Raw genomic sequence first — 21460 nt, 5'->3', positions numbered from 1 at the left:
TGTTTTCTGTGTATAACTGCTGCTGCTGTGGAATTCCAATGGTAATGCAAGGTAATGGTCTTCCCAGGGTTTGTGATGGTTCCTGGACCTCCTCCTCCTCCTCCTGCTATTCCAACTCCCCTGCCCTGCCCCCGATTAGTGCCGCTGTTTACCTGTGCCAGCGAGGCTGGCTACGTGTACAGGTTTCTGGAACGAATCTATAAACTGAGATCGCACGCTGACTGTCTCACTGGCTGACTGGCTGACTGGTCCGTGTTTTCCGCTTTCCAACAGCGTACAGATGGAATTCCCAACGCACATTTTGCGCTTTCCCCGCCTTGCTTTTGTTCTAACGCCCACGTTTAAAGAGCTCGCATCTGCCGGCCGTTCGAATTGGTATTTGCAAACACGTTTTTGGCTCGGGAAAATTAAATTTAAATGCCATCAAATGCGGAGAAGATTGAGTCGAGAAAGGTGGCCCTGGGCAACATTCGCCCAGACCCCCACACTGCCCCAAAGTCCCCGCCTCACATGCAAATTAGAAAGTCGTGCTCCGAAATGCGGGTGCAGTATTTCCAAAGGTGTTTACGAGCCGCCGCTGAACTTGAAAACCGCCAAAGAACTTGAAACCCGAAACGACAGTTGGAAAAGGCTTTTAACGACGCCCTTCAACTGCGGCCAACGGCTATTAATCAAGGCAGCACGAATCGCATCCGCTGCACCACTGCGACACTATCGAACGCCGAACCACCGAACCACTCAAATTTACAGCCCACGGCGCTGCATATACTCGTACATAAATAGTGCTTAAGGTAAACAGACAAAGCCCAGACAGACACATTAATTTCAAGTCTTTTGCCCATTCTCCACGTTGTTAAGAATCAAAAATTGAAAAGCGCTTTGCTTCAAATCCGAGGCTAGCGATCGTCTTCGTATCACCGGAGTTCGAACGTATCGATGGCGAAGGCGATGGGTTTGGGGAACGGGAACGGGAATGGGAATGGGTTTGGGGTGGGTTGGGGAAGTGGGCCCGCTGAAGTGGGGGCAATCAACAATGGAGAGTTGGGGCTCAGTCGTCGAACGCATAGCTAAAAGTTCAATGACTGAAAAGGTGCGTTGTTGTTCTGAATGCGGTTGTCGTTGATGTTGCTGCCGTTGCTCTTGAAGTTGCTGTTGCTGTTCCTGCGGTTGCATAGGAATCCATCAGCAGGCAACTTTGACTCGGACCCCATTTATATTGGCCATTTGCTTTTGCGTTTTCTGTTGCCTTTGGTTTTGCTTTTGGTTCTTTGCGCCTCGCTAGGCGAACGTGCAAAAATGCGGCATAAGCGGCCTAAGCGATCGGCAATCAATCTGCAGATTCCAGACGCAACTGCAACTCGTTGCTCCGCCGATATTGCTGTTGCCACTCGAGGAGGCACGCAACAAGCAATTTCTTGCAAGCCTCTTCTCTTGCCGTTGAACTTGTGGCCTTAAGTAGCTGCTCCACTTGCGGCCAAGTTGGCTAAACAAGAGTGGCCAAGAGTGTTAGCTAGGCGCAAATACAACATGCATTCGCAGCATAATGTTAAGATTGGAATGACCATGGGAAAGAGATTTGGTTACGTATTTAGAGGATGCGATTTAGCTGATACCTACTATAGCTTTAAGTCAGTGGAGATCACTCAGATCCATTTTTAATTGATCACTTGTGTTAATGTTCCATGGTAAAATTAATAACAATGCGAAAAATAATATTCTAATAACAATGGTACAATTAAGTGAGTTTTATACTTTGTTTACGAGTTATTCATTAAGATATTAAAACTATACCATCAAAGCTTTTCTAATCCTAAGTTATTTTTCAGGTAGTATAAATTAAAGTCTTAATTATTATTTTTTAATGTTCCTGGAACAATAGCAAAAAAAAACAGAACTACAGTCAAGAACTCTCAAATTCAGGGCCTGGAAAGCGCGACTGGAATCGGGACTCAGAGTGTTATCGGGCCTGGAAAGGAGACTCCTTCCTCCTCGCCGCTGTTTACATGCACACGATGACAGACGCGTCTATTTATCTGTATCTGTATCTGGCTGGCTGGCTGGATGGCTGGGCCGGACTGGTTGTTTGGTTGGTTTACATTTCGGTTTTGCGCTTCAAGTGAGAGAAAAATGTTGGGAAAATAAACAAGAGCAGCCAGCCAGAATTCCAGACGCAGCTAAAGCAAAAGCAACCGCACGAGTGGAGTGGATTGGCCCCGAAAAAAGGGGGCCCTGGGCAAACTTTGGCTGCAACAATCAAATGCTCATCAGCGCACTTGAAAAATAATGCGTTGCTGGCTAAGACAAAAAGAAGTACGCGCAGAGACACAAAGATACAGCGACGCACTGTGAGTGTATGCGAGTGTATCTGGTACTCAGTATGTATCTTTTTTTTCGGCTGTGTAGACGAGGCATTTTCATAGCTGGCTGTATTTTTCGTTGGCTTGTTTGTTTAGTTTTCGAGGCAGCGGCACTCACACAGTCACGCAATGCTGCAGGTGGGAACAGGTTTTTCGGTTTCTGTTTCGCTTTTTCGTGTATCTCTGGGATGCGGGCCGTATCTCTGGCCTCGCGTTATTTATGCCCCACTGTGGCTGTAATTACAAATTTTTTATTTCCTGCAGAAAACACAATCCGACCATGTGTGCTTGTGACTGGGCATCTATGTAGTAGATCTCCCGATCTCCGGGATGCCCACGCACATGTGTCCTCCGCCTGGGATCAAGTTCCCACCGAGTGCGTCCGAAGTGGGCAAGTGCGTAAGTGGACATCGGCACTCGGGGCACTCATCAAAGGGCCTTCTCTCGCGAAAAGCGCCTGCTGCGCCCAAACATTTCGCCGGTTGTTCATGCCGCTCACGTAGCTTCCTCTGCAACATGTTGCCCGGCAGTATGGCCGATCGATTGTCAGACATTCCTAGTTAGTTGCTAGTTGGCCATGGTTACCCGTAGGCCCGCAGCAGAACAGTAACAGCCGGAGAACGAATGGAAATTACCCTCGACAACTGCTCCGCACGCTTGGCTGCACTCGGCCAGAAAAGAGCCACTTTACGAGTGGTGGTTAGCAGTTGCCGCAAATGGCGCGATGTAATGGCATTTCTAATATGGGCACATTAATGGCCCCGGGACACAGGCACAGGTGAGGGGCACTAGGAGTCCGGAGGCAATTGCAAATTTCAAAATTAACAGCCCACAGTTGAGGTAAAAACAAGAGAGAACGCTATAGTCGGGTGCCCCGACTATCAGATACCCGTTACTCAGGTAAAGGGAGTGCGAGGGAGATGGAGATAGAAACTTTGATCACGCATAACTTTTTAACGAATGGTCCGATTTGAAAAATTTCTTCTACATTTCGATAGGTATTGAAAAACACAATAACACTGCATTTTTACTTTTCCGAAATATTTAAATTTTTAAAATCGTATATAAGCGATTGTGGGCGTTAAAGGGGGCGTGGCACCATTTTGAAACAAACTTGCGCTGCGTAGGAACTTCTAACATCTACATGCAAAATGCCAATCTTCTAGCTTTTATAGTTTCCGAGATCTCAGCGTTCATACGGACAGACAGACAGACAGACAGACGGACAGACAGACGGACAGACGGAGAGACGGACAGACGGACAGACGGACAGACGGACATGGCTAGATCGACTCGGCTACTGATCCTGATCAAGAATATATATACTTTATAGGGTCGGAAACGCTTCCTTCTACCTGTTACATACTTTTGCACGAATACAATATACCCTTTTACTCTACGAGTAACGGGTATAATAATAGCTTTACGAGGGGTTACTTTTTGTTTTATCTGTTTAGAAATTCATGTGGCTTGCTCAACATGTATTGGGGAACTTTGATACATTGTTTTATTAGTGTACTTAAGTATGTTGTAAATAGAAACCTTTTATTTCATTTTCGTTTGGCTTGGGTTAGATTAGCTGTGGCATAGCTCTGGACAAAGTCCTTTGTTTTGGCTGGTTTTCACCTTTAAATCTCTTTGACTTCTAAAGAACAATTTGTGAAAAAAAACATACAAATCGAAAGGGGAATGAATGTCTTTTCTTTAAGGTTATCTAAAATATTTTTAGCTTTTTAAAAATCGTATTATTTTCATTTTCTTGTTGGTCTTATACAGTTTAAATTTGTTGTTCATTAAAACTGAATTGATTTTAAATCGAAGTTATTAGGCAAGGTAAACCATTAAGGATTAAAGTATTAATGATTTTAAAATGTCAGTGCTTTTGTTTTGAGCAGCTAAATAGTATTGGGGTAAACAAGAATTAAGGTTCTTAACAACAGATATTCCCATCAAGTGGGCTGCTATTTTTACCCCAGGTGTATGCAGAAGCCCGTGTGTGCTGCTCTTGTTTTTCCTGGGCTTCATACCTGAGCAATTAGTGCGGCGTTTCGATTGCGCATGCAGTAGCCCAACGAGCAGCTGCTGCCGCTCGTCTGTTTTTCTGTTTTTGCTCTTGGGCAGCTGACAAGGAGCCAGGAGACGGTGACGGGCACGGGGACGGAGGGGCGTACACAAAGTGAGCTCTTGCAAAATGACAGCTGACAATGGCCCGCCACGTTTCGCCCCTCGTGCGGAAAAGGCAGCAGCAGCTAAGTGCACAATAATAATGGCAACAATATCAGCGCGAAAAAGCTGCAGTCAGCGTCGCCAGTCTGCCGTCGAGATTTCATAAAGTTATTGAACGTTTTCAAGCGAAAAACAAAATTCGGATTGCAAGCAAAAAGAAACGATAAAGTGCCGACCAAAGCAAAGTGCAGAGACGGAAAGCCGAGAAAACAAAAATCGGTTTGGGCATATCAAGCAGTTTGACAGCCACTGCAGATAACCTGTTGCTGTTGCAACTGCAGCACTTGCCACATAAATGGCCATTCGTGTTGGCCGGTATTTAACACAAGGTCGCGAAAACAATGAGCCAAACGACTTTAGACCGCTTATCTAAGTGCTCGGAGCTCCGGCTCTTTGGTAATTACAGAAGCCTCCGCTGGACGCGACCAAGGAGCTAATTGTGTGAGCAGGTGAGCAGGCCACCCAGCCCCACCCACACACCCACCTCGCAATAATGGCGCGAAGGTCGAGGGAGGAGCAAAACAGCAGAGGCGACAAAGTAAACAAGGTGTTAATTTACACTGCTTCAGTACTCCCTCGTTTTCTTTTCTCGAAGATGCTCTAGAAAAGGGTATGACAAGGGAATAGCGAATTAATGCCATTATAGCTAAACAAAAAGTCTGCTCAATAACCGGATATCTGATTGCAAAAAAATATGAATTTGCAACTATTCTAGTTATTATAAAATCATATTTATAATCGGCTTAATTTGAATTTTAGAGCATTTAATTAAAAACTCAAGTAATCACATACAGAGAGTGCTGGCGGTCAAATGAAAGTCAAGCAATAAATAAGCAAATGATCTAAGCCGGCCTCCGAAAATTTTGTTTTAGCTTATCTTTTCAGAATTTTCTCATTAAATTCCATGTGCTGTCGTTTTTATAAAGAATAAATATTTTAGCATTGAAAAAGTCAAAGAATTATAAAAAAATACTTCCTCTCTTCAAAGAAAACAATGCGATTGTGAAGATTATTATAAATAAAAAAAGTTGGTAATTATTCACTATCCGAATTCACATAATTTTAAGAACAATATTGATAAAACGCGGTCATATAAGCCAAAGAAAAAAACTTTTGTAATCCTTTTTTTTATAAACACAATTTAAGAGCTATCAAAGAATAAAAATGATTTTCTAGAATATAAGATACGCCTTTATTTTACTAGCTTAGCAAACCCCAGTGAAATGCCCATTGTTAGGGTACGAAGAGCCCTGCTCTCACATCTCGCACTTTATTATTTTGCTGCTCCTCCCTTTTGCGCCTTTGCAAATTGAATTCCCCGCGTGTTGCGAAAGCAGATAAGATTGGAGCACGTTCTCCGCCAAAGAGCCACCCACACAGAAGCGGTTCCGCGCATACAAAGCGGCAGATGACAGGCGATAAGCCGCCCGTGATAACGCACTTGACTTTGCGGGGAATCGTGAGGGGAATTGAGTGGTGCTCCCACTTACTACGGAGGTGATTATGACTACGCCGGGCTGAGATGAATGGGTATACTTACGAACTGTGACCGTTTTCGGATCGTAGGCACAAACCCGCCGCTCCACCGCCGCAATCTTCCGCTGCACCCGTCCAGCCCGTTCGCCCACCGCCTGCAGATCCCGCTGCAGGTCGTCGAAGATGTCGCTGGCTATCAGAACCAGGCTGGCCAGCTGCCGCAGGGCGTTGCTCAGCGTGATGTTGCTGATCGAGTCGAACTCATGGCCGGAGATGACCTTCGAGGAGCCGGCGGTGGGCGACTGGGGCGCACTGGCGATCCTGGCCAGCGTCGGCCGCTGCTGGCTGGGATGCCGCGAGTTGGGCAGGGACTGCGACTGGTGGCGCGTGGGCGAGGTGGACAGGAACTCGACGTGCTGCTTCAGCTTCTTCATGGGCGCCGGGGCGGGGGGCACCGGCTGCTCCTCCGGCGCCTGGTGCACCAGCACCCTGGTGAGAGATGTGGGCGAGCCGTGCCCGTTGGGCAGCTCCCCATCCGGCGACTGCTTGTTGATGCAGTTGTTGTTCCGGCACTTGCCCGGCGTGCAGTGGAATCGGCCGGAGGCGTGGCCCAAACTGGCCGCCGTGGCCTGGGCCACATTGACGGGCTGCACCACGCGCTGGACGAAGGGCATCTCTCGGTATCTCTGGGGGCCACTAGCTGCTCCTCCTCATCCGCTCCGTTTCGCAGGCACCGAGCACACCGATAAAAAGGTAATCCAAATAAGCCGAGCACACACGCACACAGAGGCCCGAAAACTGGTCGGGCAACTTCTGGACTTGAATCCTCCGCAGCCTCCTAGCTATTGTCTGTTTTCGGCCAAATTCCTTGGCCTTTTCACACGCACTCACAAACTAGTTTATATTTTCAACTGGTTTAGTGGGCCCCTTTTCATTTTTGGCTAGTTCTCAGCCTTGCATAATTAGCACGCCGCACTCGAATTGCCGGTGATGTGATTATGGCGATTTTATGGCCCGGCCACCGTTACGCGTCGTTCGAAAGGTGTGTTAGCCGGCGAAAATGACGACGGTCCGCTCCGCGCTCACGTCTTCGTATTTTGCCGGTTTCAAAATAACTGCCAGTGTGCCCAATGGAAGTCAGCTGCAGTGTGGCCGGCCCAAAAATACCGGACAATGTGGCTGTGCCAGAAAGCGGCTAAAATATTGCACCGCGGACGCAAACCTTGGTTCGGAGCACCGTTGGACCTAGCGGGAACTCAATCCCGTTGCATTGGCTGAAAGATGTCGATGTAAAAATTGACCTTCTGAATGTATACAAAATGTAATTTAATTTATTCAACATAATGACTAAAAATAAATAAATCTTAAAAATATTTAATTTGATTACTGAAAAAATTGGGCTGGCAAAACTATCTTGGTTTTTTTATTTTTAAAATGTTTTCGGACATTGATATTCTCGATGTTTTTGGCGAGAAACAACATAGCATTGAGTTTTATTGATCTCCTATGGAGTTGTGGGTAACTGGGGGAAATTAATTACTACAAGCCTTCGATTGAAGAAATGTATTTAATACCAGATAATAAATATGTATATATATATTTTTTTTTAATTTAGTTAGATTTTACATTATATGTTCGGCGTATAGATTAGCAATTGGCGATGCTGGAAATCGACAGAACGCAAGAATGTGAGTCTCTGCTTTCACATTTTAGGCACCAAGAAACTGGTTCGTTAATTTCACCGCATTTTAAAATCAATAAAACAAAGAACATTTTAAGACAAACCGAAATTTCTTAAGACAACCGCTATTCTGGAAAATATTATAAGCATTATGCTGCTTGACACTTTCTTACTAAGCAGTGCTCATTTTCACACTTTTCAGAGTAAGCAGTTGTTTCAATACCGCAACAATAAATCATCGATGATGCCCTGCCAAACATCGATATAACCGATGTTTTGAAAACATCGGTGACATACATTTTAGCATCGATGTTTCTTCGCCTTCATTGACAACCCTAGCAGAGTAGGGTCACACCAACGTGGAAAAATAAATAAAGCTATAATTTTCCCCAAAATTGTTTAAGATTCATAAAATAGTACAATGCCGAAGTACTATTGCGACTACTGCGACACCTACTTGACCCACGACTCGCCCTCGGTGCGGAAAACCCACTGCACTGGTCGAAAGCACCGCGACAATGTGAAGTTCTACTACCAAAAGTGGATGGAGGAGCAGGCCCAGCATTTGATTGATGCCACCACCGCCGCATTTAAAGCTGGAAAGATTACAAACAATCCGTTTGCGGGCGGACCAGGAGCACCGCCTCCGAAGCCGGCGGGCGTGTCCATACCGCCGCCCAATATGGGGGCTCCTCCGCGGCCAGGAATGCCATACATGCCACCGCTGATGAACCCCATGATGGGCATGCGCCCGCCGCCAATCATGAATCCCATGGCTATGATGGGACCACCGCCTCCGCTGGGCACTATTCCTGGCGTCCGACCGTTGATTATGAACGGGCCTAAGTGACCGCACTCAGAACGGACTCGGAACCAGAACTAGGAGCTCAGAAGAAAAGCACCTCGAAAGGTGTCCTAATTAAGCTGTAGCATTTAAGTAAGCCGAATAGCAAACCAAACTAATTATGTAAATTTATATAAAGAAAATTTACTCAGCGGTTCGTTGTTTATTTTAATCGGGTTGAAGCTAACATTTTTTCCAATTTTATTAATGTAAATGTATATGTATATTTTTAGAACATATGTAGGTCCAGCTGTATCTACCGATATGGTTAAATGGGTAGATAAGGAGCTCAGTCATTTTAAATGATTCTAAAAGAAAATGCTAGTTTCATCACAAAAATATTTTATTCAATGAATTGGTATCCTTAAAGAGAATGTTTACATTTTTGTTAGCCTTTTAGAACAAATTACTAATTTTTATGCAATACATGTATTTCTTTCTTCATCCAATTTTAGAAAATGCTTATTCACTAAAATGCGTTCAAGTCATGCCAGTTATTTCAACAAATATATATCAGACTACCCAATAATATTTAGTGACATTCATTTAAAATAAACACCCACAGTTTTTATTACAATTTTTAAGCTTACAAACTAGTTTCTGTGATGAGAATATAATGTGGATTATAATTGTTAAAATACGAATGCGTTAATCAGGGACTTGATGTGAAAGTGGATCTTTGCCTTCGTCCCGCGGATTGGCTCGTCTGCGCCTCTTAAATTATAATAGTCTGTACTACACACAATTAGGTACTATATGGGTTAAGGGTTTCAGCAACAAGATCCTCACTGATTATCTGGCGACGCGCTGGCGTTTGCTGGGAGAAACGAGAACCTGCGGAGGCTGTTGGTTACTGGAGATTGCGTCAAAGATGCTGGACTCCGAGCGTTGGTACTCGCTGCCGATGTTTTCTAGATTCAGATCGGCATCGAGAACGAGGACCTAGAATAAAAGGGGATTACTTTACTTGTCGGAATAGTTGTATCGTGTTAGAGATACCTTGCAAGACTGCGGGCGTCTGTGGTGTATCAGCCAATCCTCGTGCAACTCGTGGAGCTCCTCGAGGTACTTGAGCGGCACACAGCTCTCCTCGGAACGGGCCCGCTGGCGGATGCGCTCGTGCGCCACCTCCGGAGATGTGCGCAGGTAGATAATGAGGTCTGCCTGCACGTGGATGGACTCCCCGATGAACTTGTACCACTCCTCCAGTGTGTTGAACATGCCCGTCTCTAGGGAACCATTGCGTCGCATGTTCTCCACAAAGCAGTAGCTAAGGTGCAAAGGGTAACCGAAAATAAGCGATTCTGGTTTAACCGGATCGGGGATAATGCACTCACCGAGCGCTAAAAATGGAGCGCTCCATTATTTTTAGCTTCTTGTCGGTGGGCGCGGTGTGCGCCTGCAGCATGGTAAGCGTGACATAACTCTGAAAGGGCATGGCCCACTTCTTGGGGTCCTTGTACATCAGCTCCAGCAAATTGACTCCGTTCACATTGCGCCACTTTTCAACGGGTTCGGTCAGCAGGCAGATGTCCTCTTTGTACTTCTCGAAGTGGTTCAGGTAGGTGGTCTTCCCGCTGCCGATGTTCCCCTCGATAAGGACGGTGAAGGGCTGGGTGCCTTCTGCGTACTTGCGTCCCTGCCGGGCACTGGATGCTGCCGCCGCCATCAGTCCAGACAGGCTGCGATCTTTACGTGAAAGCGGAAGAGTACGGTTTTTATTATCTGGTACAGCCAACAAATTGAGGCGAAGCTGTTCTGTTCAATGGAGTACTGTACACGGCGGGTGACACATTTGGACTAAAAACAACCCGCCAAAAGAGATCGTTTGCCGCCGAAAACTTAAAAGAGCGGTAATACCGCCATTTGTTTTTTAATCGGGTTTTTCGATCGTCATGTTTTTACAAACGTGTGATCGTTGTGTATGTGTGTTTGTATTGCCGGCACACATGGATAATTTACAAAATCTAAATGTTTAATCAAAGCAGCCTTCTTACCAATATATTTTATAATATCCTTTCTCCACATATCCGCGCCACGTGGAAGTGGCACTCATACAAACTTTTTAAATTTTAATTGCCACAGCTGGCAGTAAAAATTATTTAATGCTTTTAAACGCAATTACCTTATTTTTTGTACATAATTTCACAAGACGCGTTGTTTTGCGATGACAGTCAGCTGTTGGCGATAACGATAACGGTCAGCTGTTTTGGATAGAGTTATCGGTATTATTGCCATTTCTAGGAAGACGCATTTTTATCAATATTATTGTAAATTTTGAAAAAACTTGAATAAAAACTTGTTTAAAGAAAAGTTTAAAGCCAGGCATTTAATTAGCCATGTCCATAGAAATCGAATCAGCCGAGTAAGTTGTGCTAAACATCAAACAACAATCCGTTTTCGCTAACTACGAGTTTCTCTACCCCATCCAAGTGTGATCCGGCTAATCCAGCAGTATCTCAAGGAGTCTAACCTGATGAAGACCCTGCAGACGTTACAGGTGACTACTAGCAGTCTCCAGTAGCTTAGTAATTTATTGGTTTATGGTATATTTTCAGGAAGAAACGGGTGTTTCCCTGAACACAGTGGACAGCGTGGATGGCTTTGTCCAGGACATCTCCAATGGTCATTGGGACACCGTGTTAAAAGTTACTCAGTCCCTTAAGCTACCGGATAAAAAATTGCTCAATCTGTACGAGCAGATCGTACTGGAGCTTATTGAACTACGGGAATTGGGAGCAGCCAGATCTCTGCTACGCCAAACGGATCCAATGAGCATGCTGAAGCAGCAAGAACCAGAGCGATACATTCATTTGGGTAAAATCAGGACCACTCAAAATTAAGCATTTGTTTTCTTTATTTAATTATTATTATTGCTTTTCTAGAAAACATGCTGCAGCGCGCCTATTTTGACCCCAGAGAAGCCTACGCGGAGGGCAGCAGCAAGGAGAAGCGGCGCACGGCCATTTCCCAGGAGCTAAGTGGCGAGGTGCATGTGGTGCCCTCTTCCAGGCTCCTGGCGCTCTTGGGACAGGCTCTAAAATGGCAACAGCATCAGGGACTCCTACCGCCCGGCACGACCATCGATTTGTTCCGCGGCAAGGCGGCCATGAAGGATCAGGAAGAGGAAATGTATCCTACCCAGTTGTTCCGGCAAATCAAATTCGGTCAGAAGTCGCACGTTGAGTGCGCTCAGTTCTCGCCGGATGGTCAGTACTTGATCACGGGTAGTGTGGACGGCTTTCTTGAGGTCTGGAACTTCACCACCGGAAAGGTGAGAAAGGATTTGAAGTATCAGGCGCAGGACCAGTTTATGATGATGGAGCAGGCGGTGCTGGCACTAAACTTCTCACGCGACTCCGAGATGGTTGCCTCCGGCGCCCAGGATGGCCAGATCAAGGTTTGGCGCATCATCACCGGTCAGTGTCTGCGGAAGTTTGAGAAGGCTCATACCAAGGGAATCACATGCCTGCAGTTTTCGCGCGATAACAGTCAGGTTCTTAGTGCTTCCTTTGACTATACGGTGCGACTGCATGGTCTAAAGTCCGGAAAGATGCTGAAGGAGTTTAAGGGCCACTCATCCTTCGTAAACGAAGCCACCTTCACGCCCGACGGCCACAGTGTGCTGAGCGCCTCCTCCGACGGCACAGTAAAGGTGTGGTCATTAAAAACTACCGAGTGCGTGGCCACTTACAAGCCGCTCGGCAACGAGTTAGCCGTCAACACTGTCCTCATCCTGCCCAAGAATCCCGAGCACTTTATCGTCTGCAACCGTTCCAACACAGTTGTCATCATGAATATGCAGGGTCAAATTGTGCGATCTTTCTCGTCGGGTAAGCGCGAAGGAGGAGCCTTTATCTCAGCCACTCTTTCGCCTCGAGGCGAGTTCATATACTGCGCTGGAGAGGATCAGGTGCTCTACTGTTTCTCAGTCTCTTCCGGCAAACTGGAACGTACTTTGAACGTAAGCTGGAACTTTAATCCCATTTTTAGGATGGTTTGTAATAAGATATTTCCCTTCAGGTTCATGAAAAGGACGTTATTGGCCTCACCCATCATCCGCATCAAAATCTGCTGGCCAGCTACAGTGAGGACGGCTTGCTAAAGCTTTGGAAGCCCTAGATAACATAAGCAATTGACTTTCACACCTAGTTTTAGTTGGTAGTCTTAAATAAGCTACGAAAATATACCTTCTGTCCCCAAAGTACTTTCAATTTTTTCTCATGCCCTCACCCGTTCCCGCACATCAATATCTTCAATCATGCCTATATGAAACAAATTGACTTTAATTAAGCATTATGCAAAGCGCCAGCCTCTCAGAGCGCTAATCCGCAGAGTTTGCCTCAATTGCTGGCGCAGCGGGAAAATTAGTCGAGCAGCAACATTCAGCCGGTTCACATGCAACATGAAGAGCGACGAGATCATCGAGAAGATCCGCAGCAAACTGAAGGAATCGGATCCTGCCCGGCGTACCGTGGTCAACACATTCCAGTTTAACTTCACCGATGCGGACGGCATTCTCATAAAGAGCATGGGTGAGTGGAAACTAGGCCTTTTTTGTGGGTCAAGTCGTCGTTGACCGTCTCATCGTAGTCTTTGATTTCAAAGCCCTGGACATCTACGAGGGCAGTGCAGCCAGTGCCGATGCACAAGTCACCATTTCGGATGAGGATTTCTATTTGGTGGGCACTAAGCAGAAGAGTTTCCAGGAGATTCTGCAGCAAGAGAAGGCCAAGATCGATGGCGATGAGGAAGCTATTAACAAAATGCTTGAGAAGTTCCGTATAAATTCTAAGAATTAAGTGAAATTATTTTTGTTTTTCTTATATTATGATATTTTTTACCGTTCCTTATCTGCTTGCTCACCCTTCCAATAATGACTGCATTCAGCACAAATAAAAAAACAAGAATGGAAAGCTAACTTCGGGCGGAGCCGAAGTTGATATACCCTTGCAGAATATTCCATAAATTATATTCTCCAAAATTATTCATATGATGCATTCTTAATACTCATAAAAAGTTCCAACTTCCTAACTTTAAAAACACCAAAGTTATGACATTTCCAATCGTTCAGTTATATGGCGGCTACAGGATATAGTCGTCCGATCCTTATGAAATTCGGTAGGTCGGATTGATTAGCCAAAAATAAAACCCATAGAAAATCTCAACTTCCTTACTTTAAAAACACCAAAGTTATGGCTTTTCCGATCGTTCAGTTATATGGCAGCTATATGATATAGTCGCCCGATCCGGCTCGTTCCGACTTATATACTACCTGCAATAGAAAGACAACTTTTGGGAAAGTTTCAAGCAGATAGCTTTAAAACTGAGGGACTAGTTTGCGTAGAAACGGACGGACGGACGGACAGACGGACGGACAGACGGACAGACGGACATGGCTAGATCGACTCTCCTGGTGATGCTGATCAAGAATATATATACTTTATAGGGTCGGAAATGTCTCCTTCACTGCGTTGCAAACTTTTGACTGAAATTATAATACCCTCTGCAAGGGTATAAAAATTATTTAAAAATGGGCGGTTTTTTCACAATTTTCTTTTCGTAGACGAAGTTGCGGAAGAGAATGACATTTTCAAGAGTTACACCCACCAAATAAATAAGATTACAACAACCTCGAATAATTTGGTTTTAGTATTCATTTATTTAATTACCTTTATTTATATTTAATGTTAACATGGAATTGTTTTTGTAGGTGTTTCCTTTTAATTTGAAATTTTTCTTCTGCATTTTATTATTCAACTATTTGTTATTTAGATTCCCTTTATCTCTCTTTGGCAAACGGCGCCATGTTTTGTGCCAATAAGTGCGCCCGAGATTCGGTTTTTCTGACTTCTGTTTCTGGATTTTGAAATTTGAAAAACGTCTCTCAATTCAAATGTGTTTGACTCCTTCTTTTGAGTGGCTTATTTATAGGTTTAATTGTAATTTTAACATTTGCTCCTTTTGGGGTGTTTTAATTTAACTTTGTGTTACTTTAGTAAACTTTTTTAGTTTAGAACATTTTTGTTTTGGGATAGGTTTCTTTTTGGGACTTTCTTTCTCGAACATTTTATTAGCTTTATGTTTTAGTACTATTTTTCTTTAAATTTATGTTTAATTTTTATTGCTAGAACACAAATTTAAAGTTTTTATTAACTAATTGAATTCTTTGCTTTTGGGTTTTCTTTTCGGGTTTAATGTAATACAACAACAAAATTTGTACACTTAAACTAAAGTTTATTTTTATGAATTAATTCCTAGGAGTTACTTGATCATTATGCTTTTTTTTATGCAACAATTTAACAACGTTTTACTTCATCAATGTAATTGTATTTATTTTTGCTTTATTTACTTTTTTTTTTAATTAATGTAGCATTTTTGTAACACCTACATACGTTTATTATAAATGGTTTTTACGTTAAACGGGTTTAAGTTTCCATCGCTGAATTAAGCCATATTCATTAAACTTCTCAATTTTCTTTTGCAAAACGTACGTGCGCTATGAAACCAATAATTATTATTTATTTTACGAAATTTTAGGGAATTTATCATTTAACTCCAAAACGGAGGAAACTGATATGAACTAAAACAATCTTAAAATTCACAATATGTTTGCATATGTATAAACTTGATAAAATAACATAAAATAATATTTGATACAAAAAATGCCAAACACGATTTGGCACAACGAAAATTAAATTCAATAATCGGTTTCTTTGTGTTTAGATTCTGGTTTTTAGCTTCTTGTATAATTTACTTTATTATTATCGTTCCCTTTAGCGTATACATTTTTATAAATATTCTTGTTCGCCTTAAATGTTTATAAAAATGTGCTTAAATAGACAAAAATCTTTGAATTTATTTCTTTTCCATTTCTCGCTTTCATTTTCCATATTTGGGGCCACTAATTTATTAAATTTCCTCCTTTATCCTCATATAAACTTTTCGATTTAGCGTCATTTAACTCTTTGCTTTTATTCTTTGCTGGAAGATACAGTTTTGATAGTCACTAATTGTTTTATTTATGCATTATTTCTTCTTCTCCTTTTTGTTGTTGTATGTTTGATTTGTGTAGCCTCAAGGGTCGAAGATTTTTTGTACAAAATGTGTAAATAAAAAGTCATGCGCGTATGTAAAGGTAGTTAATTATTATTGTTTTATGCCCTTTAGTATGTTGCTGCCGTTATTCATTATCGGTTTATCTATCGGTTTGCGAATGTGTGTATTGTTTTATTAACGTTTACTTTCTTCGTTTCTTCTGTTGTATAATTAATTCAATTTATGCTTCACCTAAATATTACTCGTATCAAATATAAAAATCAACAACTTTATTTTATTTTTCATCTTGTCTGCGGTCTCTTGTGGCTATGAAAATGATTCGTACTTGCACTTCCTGCGCTTGCTGTTTCCGGCTCGTATCCGTTTCCGCTAAACGGCTTCTAGCTCCTTGCTTCTTGCTTTTTACACATCCGCCTATCGTCCTGTGCTTTTTGTGCGCCCTTATCCATTCCGCCGTACGTATTTCGCTATGTGTATAATATAGTTATTAAATGTAGCTATTATTTGTTTCTTATTCCTCGACACCATCCCTTACTTATGTGAAACGCTTCTGGCTAATCGTGTTATCGCAACTACAATATGCTCGCCCTACTGTACTTATTTAGCTTCGCTTTCGCTTACTCCATCTCTAATGCCTACTAACCATCCCGATTCGCTCGTTATTAAATTTATGTCTTAATCAATTCGCATTTTTGCATAATTTCTTGTCTTTTAGGTATTGTTAACTTTTGAATTTCTGTTTCTGTTCGCCTCCCGGTTTTACTGTATCTGTGTGTTATCCTTTGTCTGCGTGTCAGTATGCGTTGTGGGAGTGTGTGTAATCTACTGCTCTTGCTCTGCAAAGTTGCTTTGTTCGCCATTACCTAGTTAGCCTTATTCTAAATGCGTTTTAAAACCGAAACTGAAGTTTGCGATAAAAGTGCCTAAAACTGCGCCGAACCATCGTTAGACGTTCGCCATTTGGTTGACATGATCGATGTTGTCCTCATCGAAGTGCACATCGTTGATGAAAATGTCTGCGTCCAGCTGGTCCTCATCAAGCTCCAGATCGTCCTCGTCGTCCTCCCCGTTGGACATCAGTCCATGTCCCATGCCCATCCCCATTCCCATGTCCACGCCGGCGATGCAGATGTGGGGCGGCGGCGGAACGCTGGTGGGCGGCAGTGGGGCGGGCGGTATCATCAGGTTGCCACTGTTGATCCCATGCAAACTGCCCGCGATGCTGGCGCCACCACTCTGCAGATGCCGGCGACTGGAGCTGAGACCCGCTGCTTAATTATAAAGGTATTAAGATATAATAAATTACGTAAATAAACCATTAATTAGTTAATAATTATTAAGAGTTTCTGAAGACTTTAGTTTTCATAGCAGAAGAAAATATTATCAAAACAAAACTGTTACTCAAATTATTTAAACAAAACGAAATTCAACAAACATTTAAAGCTTCAATATTTTTAATGATTTTCAGACTGATAAAACATTTATACTAAGGTGTCTTTACCGTTTCAAATAACTTACTTAAAAATGAAATCTTATATCGAGTTTATGGCCACCGTCACCGAGTTAAATAAAGTTCATGGCCACAAATATTTTAAAAGTCTTAACTGAATTTTAAAAACAAATAAATTTACCTTGAAACAATGTAAATAAAACCAAACTCAAAGAAAACCTATGGAAAACATAAAAAATATTGGAAAATAAAAATCTTGAATCTATCTTGTATATTAGGAAAGGACTTACCCGTGGCACTGGTCTGCGAGTCGTAATGTGCATTCCGATGTAGGCCCAGTTGGCGGACATGGTTCCTACGGTTTCTTCTGGAGTGACAGAGTATGCATAGGAGACAGATTAGGGACGAGACGACGAGAAGCGTTATTATAATTAGGACGTCGTAGTCCTCCTCGGCCGCTTCCGTGGTACCTGTTTGGTTTCAATAAATTGGGAGGGGAGAGCAAGAGCACAGAACAGACATTAGTTAATGAAAATATTAATTATGTGCAGGCTGATTAATACTATGGTTTTTAGATAGGAATGTGTGTTGATCTCTAGTTAGCTGAGATTTAGGTGAGTGTGTCATGTGGGTGAGTCTGAACTTGGTGTTCTTGTTCTGTGTGCTGTGGTTTCCATTTTTTTTCGGCTTTTAAAGTGGGTTCACAAGTTTAGCATATCAAGAGATTTAGGGTTAGGCGGTTTAGAATATTCAGTTCAGTTTAACAAAGGCACCAGGAAGACATATGTACTATATACATCTGCTAGATGCGGTGCACATGGCAAGTGAGGAAAAGGTGCGGAACACAAAGAAGCCAGAACCAAAAACGAGGGCATGCTCACAAACTCAACATTCAAAATGCGATTGAAGTGAACTGAAAGATGCAACAAAATAGAAACTGGGGATGGTCATATTTTCATCGGGCTGTGAACTGTGATCTCCTTGTACTGTGGCAATCTACGGGGCATGGGGTTTTGGGTTATGGGTTTCTCTAGATTGGGGTGACATGTATCTGGTTTGAACACTGTGCATGTCATGAGCGTGGCGTGGAGTGTTGAACGATTGTAGACAAGCTTATGCAGAACTCACGTGTTAATTGTGACCAAAGAGTTTCTTTTACTTAAGTATTAGAGTTAATATTTTTGGGTTGGTTGCTTCGTTTCGTTTGCAATTCGGTATGTTGTTAGAAAAATGAGTACAAATTCTTGCTAGCAGAATGTTTCATTTATGTTAATAAGTTTATCTTAGTTATGTTTCACGTTTTTGATTCTCGTGGCAATTCCAATTTCGATTTTAAAATTTTGATTTTTCGAGTTTCGTTCTCTCAGGATTTTGTTAAACTTTAGTTGTACGTATTTAACACTAATGCCATAATTGCTAAAACAAATGTCTGTAGAAATGTGGGCAAATGCGTGGAGTTTGCGTCACCTGTGCCAAGGGTTAAGGGTTTTATTTTTGCGATTTCGGGTTCGAGGAGGGGAGTTATTTTGTTAGCACAGTTTCACAGTTGAACAGTTTGTAGTTGGTAGTGGTTTTTTAGTTTTTTTTAGTGGAGACAAAAGAAAGAACAGAGAGAAACAGAGGGAGAATTAGACAAGTAGAGAGAGAAAGAGAGAATGATGAGTTCAGTGTGGACGTGACTGTAGACATCGTCTAGAGTCTAGAGTGTAGACTGATATGATGTCTGGGTCTGTAAGTGTGCGGAATGCCATTCGAGGTGAGTGTGGAGATACTGAGAAATCGGGTGAGAGATAGAGAAATGCATGGGTGAAGCTTGGGTGGGGAAACTCAAGGGATCGGGAGCACCCTGGGCTATCGAAGAAGGTATGTACAAAAGTCTGGCCATCGAAAAGAAGGAAACAAAACAGCTAGTAAAGGTTGAGGACAAAACACGAATATACTTAGGTGCAAAAAGACTTAGCGAGAAATATAGGATAGATTCAGGTGGGCCTCGAAACAGGCTCTTTAGTTGGTATTTAAGTTAGTATGGATTATTATATTTGTTATATTTAGTGGTTAACGGTTTGCAAGTGTTCGTCGGGTTCAAGTTTTCTTCACGCATCAAATGAAAAGTGTAAGGAACGCAAGATCGCACATGAGGTACATTGTAACCGTGGAAAACCAAGGAAAATTAAAGTGGAAACTGAATGGCTTCGCCCCACAGCGGACGCACTGGAAACACAAACACGAGACAAACTTAAGATACTCGTTACGTAAACTTAAACAAAAGAAGGCAAATAAAAATTGAACTGAACCGTTCGACTCACTCACGACTCACAGTGCAATTCGTCAGTATCGTCGCCGGGGCCGCAGTTCTTGACTCCGTCGCAGCGCAGCTTGTCGGAGATGCAGTATCCGGCTCCGCACTGGAAGTGGTAGGTGGACTCGCAGTGCAGACCCACGGACGGCGGACCCGGTCCGGAGTCCTGTATCTCGGTCCACACAATGCGGAAGCCCTGCGGGTTAAAGGTCACAGTCTCTGGGGCTCCTCATCCTGTTCTCTATATAGCTCACCTGGGCACCCACTGTCTTGTCGCTGGTGGTGAAGCTGATGCGCGCCGTCTGGCCGGTGGAGGTGTAGTGCCACTGCTCCACGGGCGGCTTCTCGCCGCACAGCTCCATCGGCGGCTGGTCGGAGTCCACGTTCATCCACAGCCGCAGCACAGCAGCAGGGCAGCCGCGATCTGGGGAACAAAAATAATATGAGTCTCTGTCTAATCTCATTAATGTAGGTATAAAGTTTCATTTAAATTCAAGTTTGTTTATTAGAAAGTACAGTAGAATCCGGTTATAACGACGCTTATAGTGCCGTTGGTCGCCATAAAAACTTAAATGATACAAACTTATATGGTTAGTGCTTCTTCTGGGTATAACGACGTAAAATAGTCGGTCCCTTGAAAGTCGCTATAGCCGGATTCTACTGTAGTACAAAATAACAGCTTGAATATTCTTATATATTGATTTTGTGCTGACTAAATATAAAATTGTAGATATACAATGTTAAATAAACCTTGTTTACTCATTATGTTTTCATGCTAATACAATATGTAAAATCATAAAATTGATTTTCATTTCTGTACTAAAATTATATTTCAGACCAGTTTCTTTTACAATTTAAATAAACTATGTAGTTTATGCATTTTGAATATTTATATGATTATTCACCATCGAAATACCAATATTATATACAGTGCGTATATAAGAAATATATACTTACTGGCTGGGTCTCCTTCCAGGCCGAACTGCTCAAAGTGAATGGACAGCTTGTAGCCGGGGCGGGCTTTCATCACCCAGTTGCAGGCATTGGAGGCCATGCCGCGGCCTGGCGCCTTGTAGCCCGCCGGCCAGTTGGGCGAGGTGATGAGACCCGAGTCCTGGTTGCTGAAGTTGCCGCCGCAGTCGCCGGCATCCGACTTGGCCGACTCGAAGAAGTAGCGGGCCTTGAAGCCGCTGGCCACGCTCTCCTGGTCCGTGTGCAGGGTGATCCGCAGCCCCACCGCTCCCCGCGGGCTCTCGACGGGTCCGGGGGCTGTCTGACCGCAGTAGCGGCCCAGCAGGCGGTCGTTGTTGTCCCGGTAGACGACGTACATCTCCAGCCAGTCCTCGAAGCAGGCGCCGGAACTGCAAGGAAAAACAAGGAATTTAGAAAATAAAATAGAATAATAAAAACCACCGACTCACCCATAGGCTCCCGCCGTGGCGTTTGCATTGTTGTCCGCCTTGATCTTGAAGTGGTCGAACACAATGGTCACCTGCTCGTCGGCCTCGGCCAGAAACAGGTACGAGCAGTTCGTGTCCGACGGATAATTGGAGGGATAGCGCGGACTGTTCAGTTCGCCGCGCTTCTTCGAGTTGCTCACGTAGGTGAAGCTGCAGGTTCCGTCCGGTGCCGCCGTGCCCGGAATCTTGTACTCCGTCTCGAAGGTGTACTTGCCCTTGAAGCCACGGCCCTGCAACTCTCCGGAACTGAAGACCATGGCCAGCCGCGGCCCCTCGCTAATCACACGCTGCGTCTCGTTGCCGCACAGCTCGTAGTCGAACTTGTCGTAGGCATCGGCCGTCTCCTGGCCCTTCAGATAGATCTTTAGATAGCCGTCGGTGCAGTTGGATCTTGGTAAAACAAATTTTGGTAACAATTAGTCCTTAATTTCTTATTTTCCTTTCTGATTTAAGATATAAGCAAGAAATCATTAGAAGTTAAGTTGATAACTAACAACTAAAGCTTATTTATTTTAAATATGTTTAAATCGTGATTTCAAATGTTGGTGCATGAAAATGGTTTGATAAAAACAATGATTTTATATTTAATATTTACTCTGGGTCAAACT

General features: G+C 43.4%; 6 protein-coding genes across 20 annotated transcripts in view; 3 read left to right on the top strand and 3 right to left on the bottom strand.

The window, feature by feature from the left end:
- Positions 1-7162, bottom strand: part of LOC108048754 (serine-rich adhesin for platelets) — a 40063-nt gene extending 32901 nt beyond the window's left edge. For both annotated transcript variants that reach the window (XM_017129606.2, XM_017129608.2), the window contains exon 1: positions 6124-7162. In XM_017129606.2, the coding sequence (XP_016985095.2) occupies positions 6124-6733 (610 nt within the window). In that variant the 5' untranslated portion in view covers positions 6734-7162. The remainder of the gene's footprint in view (positions 1-6123) is intronic.
- An 885-nt stretch (positions 7163-8047) lies between these two features.
- LOC108048777 (U1 small nuclear ribonucleoprotein C) lies at positions 8048-8738 on the top strand. The gene has a single exon (XM_017129647.2). The coding sequence runs from the start codon at positions 8162-8164 to the stop codon at positions 8588-8590; it is 429 nt and encodes a 142-aa protein (XP_016985136.1). The 5' UTR covers positions 8048-8161; the 3' UTR covers positions 8591-8738.
- A 387-nt stretch (positions 8739-9125) lies between these two features.
- LOC108048776 (deoxynucleoside kinase) lies at positions 9126-10731 on the bottom strand. Of its 2 annotated transcripts, none has more exons than XM_017129645.2 (4): positions 10582-10731; positions 9922-10273; positions 9584-9854; positions 9126-9526 (listed from the first exon to the last, which is right to left on the bottom strand). In XM_017129645.2, exons 1-4 carry the CDS (start codon positions 10610-10612, stop codon positions 9377-9379), a joined length of 804 nt encoding a protein of 267 aa, XP_016985134.1. In that variant the 5' UTR covers positions 10613-10731; the 3' UTR covers positions 9126-9376. The 2 variants fall into 2 exon arrangements, with proteins under 2 accessions (XP_016985134.1, XP_016985135.1); XM_017129646.2 differs by having other exon boundaries at positions 10710-10725.
- A 73-nt stretch (positions 10732-10804) lies between these two features.
- LOC108048775 (WD40 repeat-containing protein SMU1) lies at positions 10805-12791 on the top strand. Its single transcript, XM_017129644.2, has 5 exons — positions 10805-10949; positions 11018-11084; positions 11143-11401; positions 11470-12548; positions 12608-12791. Exons 1-5 carry the CDS (start codon positions 10924-10926, stop codon positions 12704-12706), a joined length of 1530 nt encoding a protein of 509 aa, XP_016985133.1. The 5' UTR covers positions 10805-10923; the 3' UTR covers positions 12707-12791.
- Positions 12792-12960: 169 nt separating this feature from the next.
- Positions 12961-13571, top strand: LOC108048752. Of its 2 annotated transcripts, none has more exons than XM_017129601.2 (2): positions 12961-13119; positions 13193-13571. In XM_017129601.2, the coding sequence occupies exons 1-2, from the start codon at positions 12990-12992 to the stop codon at positions 13384-13386; spliced, it is 324 nt and encodes a 107-aa protein (XP_016985090.1). In that variant the 5' UTR covers positions 12961-12989; the 3' UTR covers positions 13387-13571. The 2 variants fall into 2 exon arrangements, with proteins under 2 accessions (XP_016985090.1, XP_016985089.1); XM_017129600.2 differs by having other exon boundaries at positions 13178-13571.
- Positions 13572-15084: 1513 nt separating this feature from the next.
- LOC108048751 (cubilin) overlaps positions 15085-21460 on the bottom strand; it is a 50320-nt gene continuing 43944 nt past the window's right edge. For 4 of the 12 annotated variants that reach the window (XM_017129592.2, XM_017129591.2, XM_017129593.2 and 1 more), the window contains 6 exons: positions 20814-21242; positions 20350-20753; positions 19647-19816; positions 19411-19588; positions 17384-17563; positions 15085-16914 (listed from right to left, as the gene is read on the bottom strand). In XM_017129592.2, the coding sequence (XP_016985081.1) occupies positions 16589-16914; positions 17384-17563; positions 19411-19588; positions 19647-19816; positions 20350-20753; positions 20814-21242 (1687 nt within the window). In that variant the 3' untranslated portion in view covers positions 15085-16588. Of the gene's footprint in view, positions 16915-17274; positions 17313-17383; positions 17564-18221; positions 18561-19403; positions 19589-19646; positions 19817-20349; positions 20754-20813; positions 21243-21460 lie in introns of those variants that run through there. The other 8 variants (XM_017129599.2, XM_017129594.2, XM_017129596.2 and 5 more) reach the window with 6 other exon arrangements.

This window comes from Drosophila rhopaloa, unplaced genomic scaffold, assembly GCF_018152115.1.
Source record: "Drosophila rhopaloa isolate 14029-0021.01 unplaced genomic scaffold, ASM1815211v1 contig_155, whole genome shotgun sequence".
In the NCBI taxonomy this organism is placed as follows: Eukaryota; Metazoa; Arthropoda; class Insecta; order Diptera; family Drosophilidae; genus Drosophila; species Drosophila rhopaloa.
Note: the sequence above shows the minus strand (reverse complement) of the source record. Positions and strands in the feature narration are given on the sequence as shown.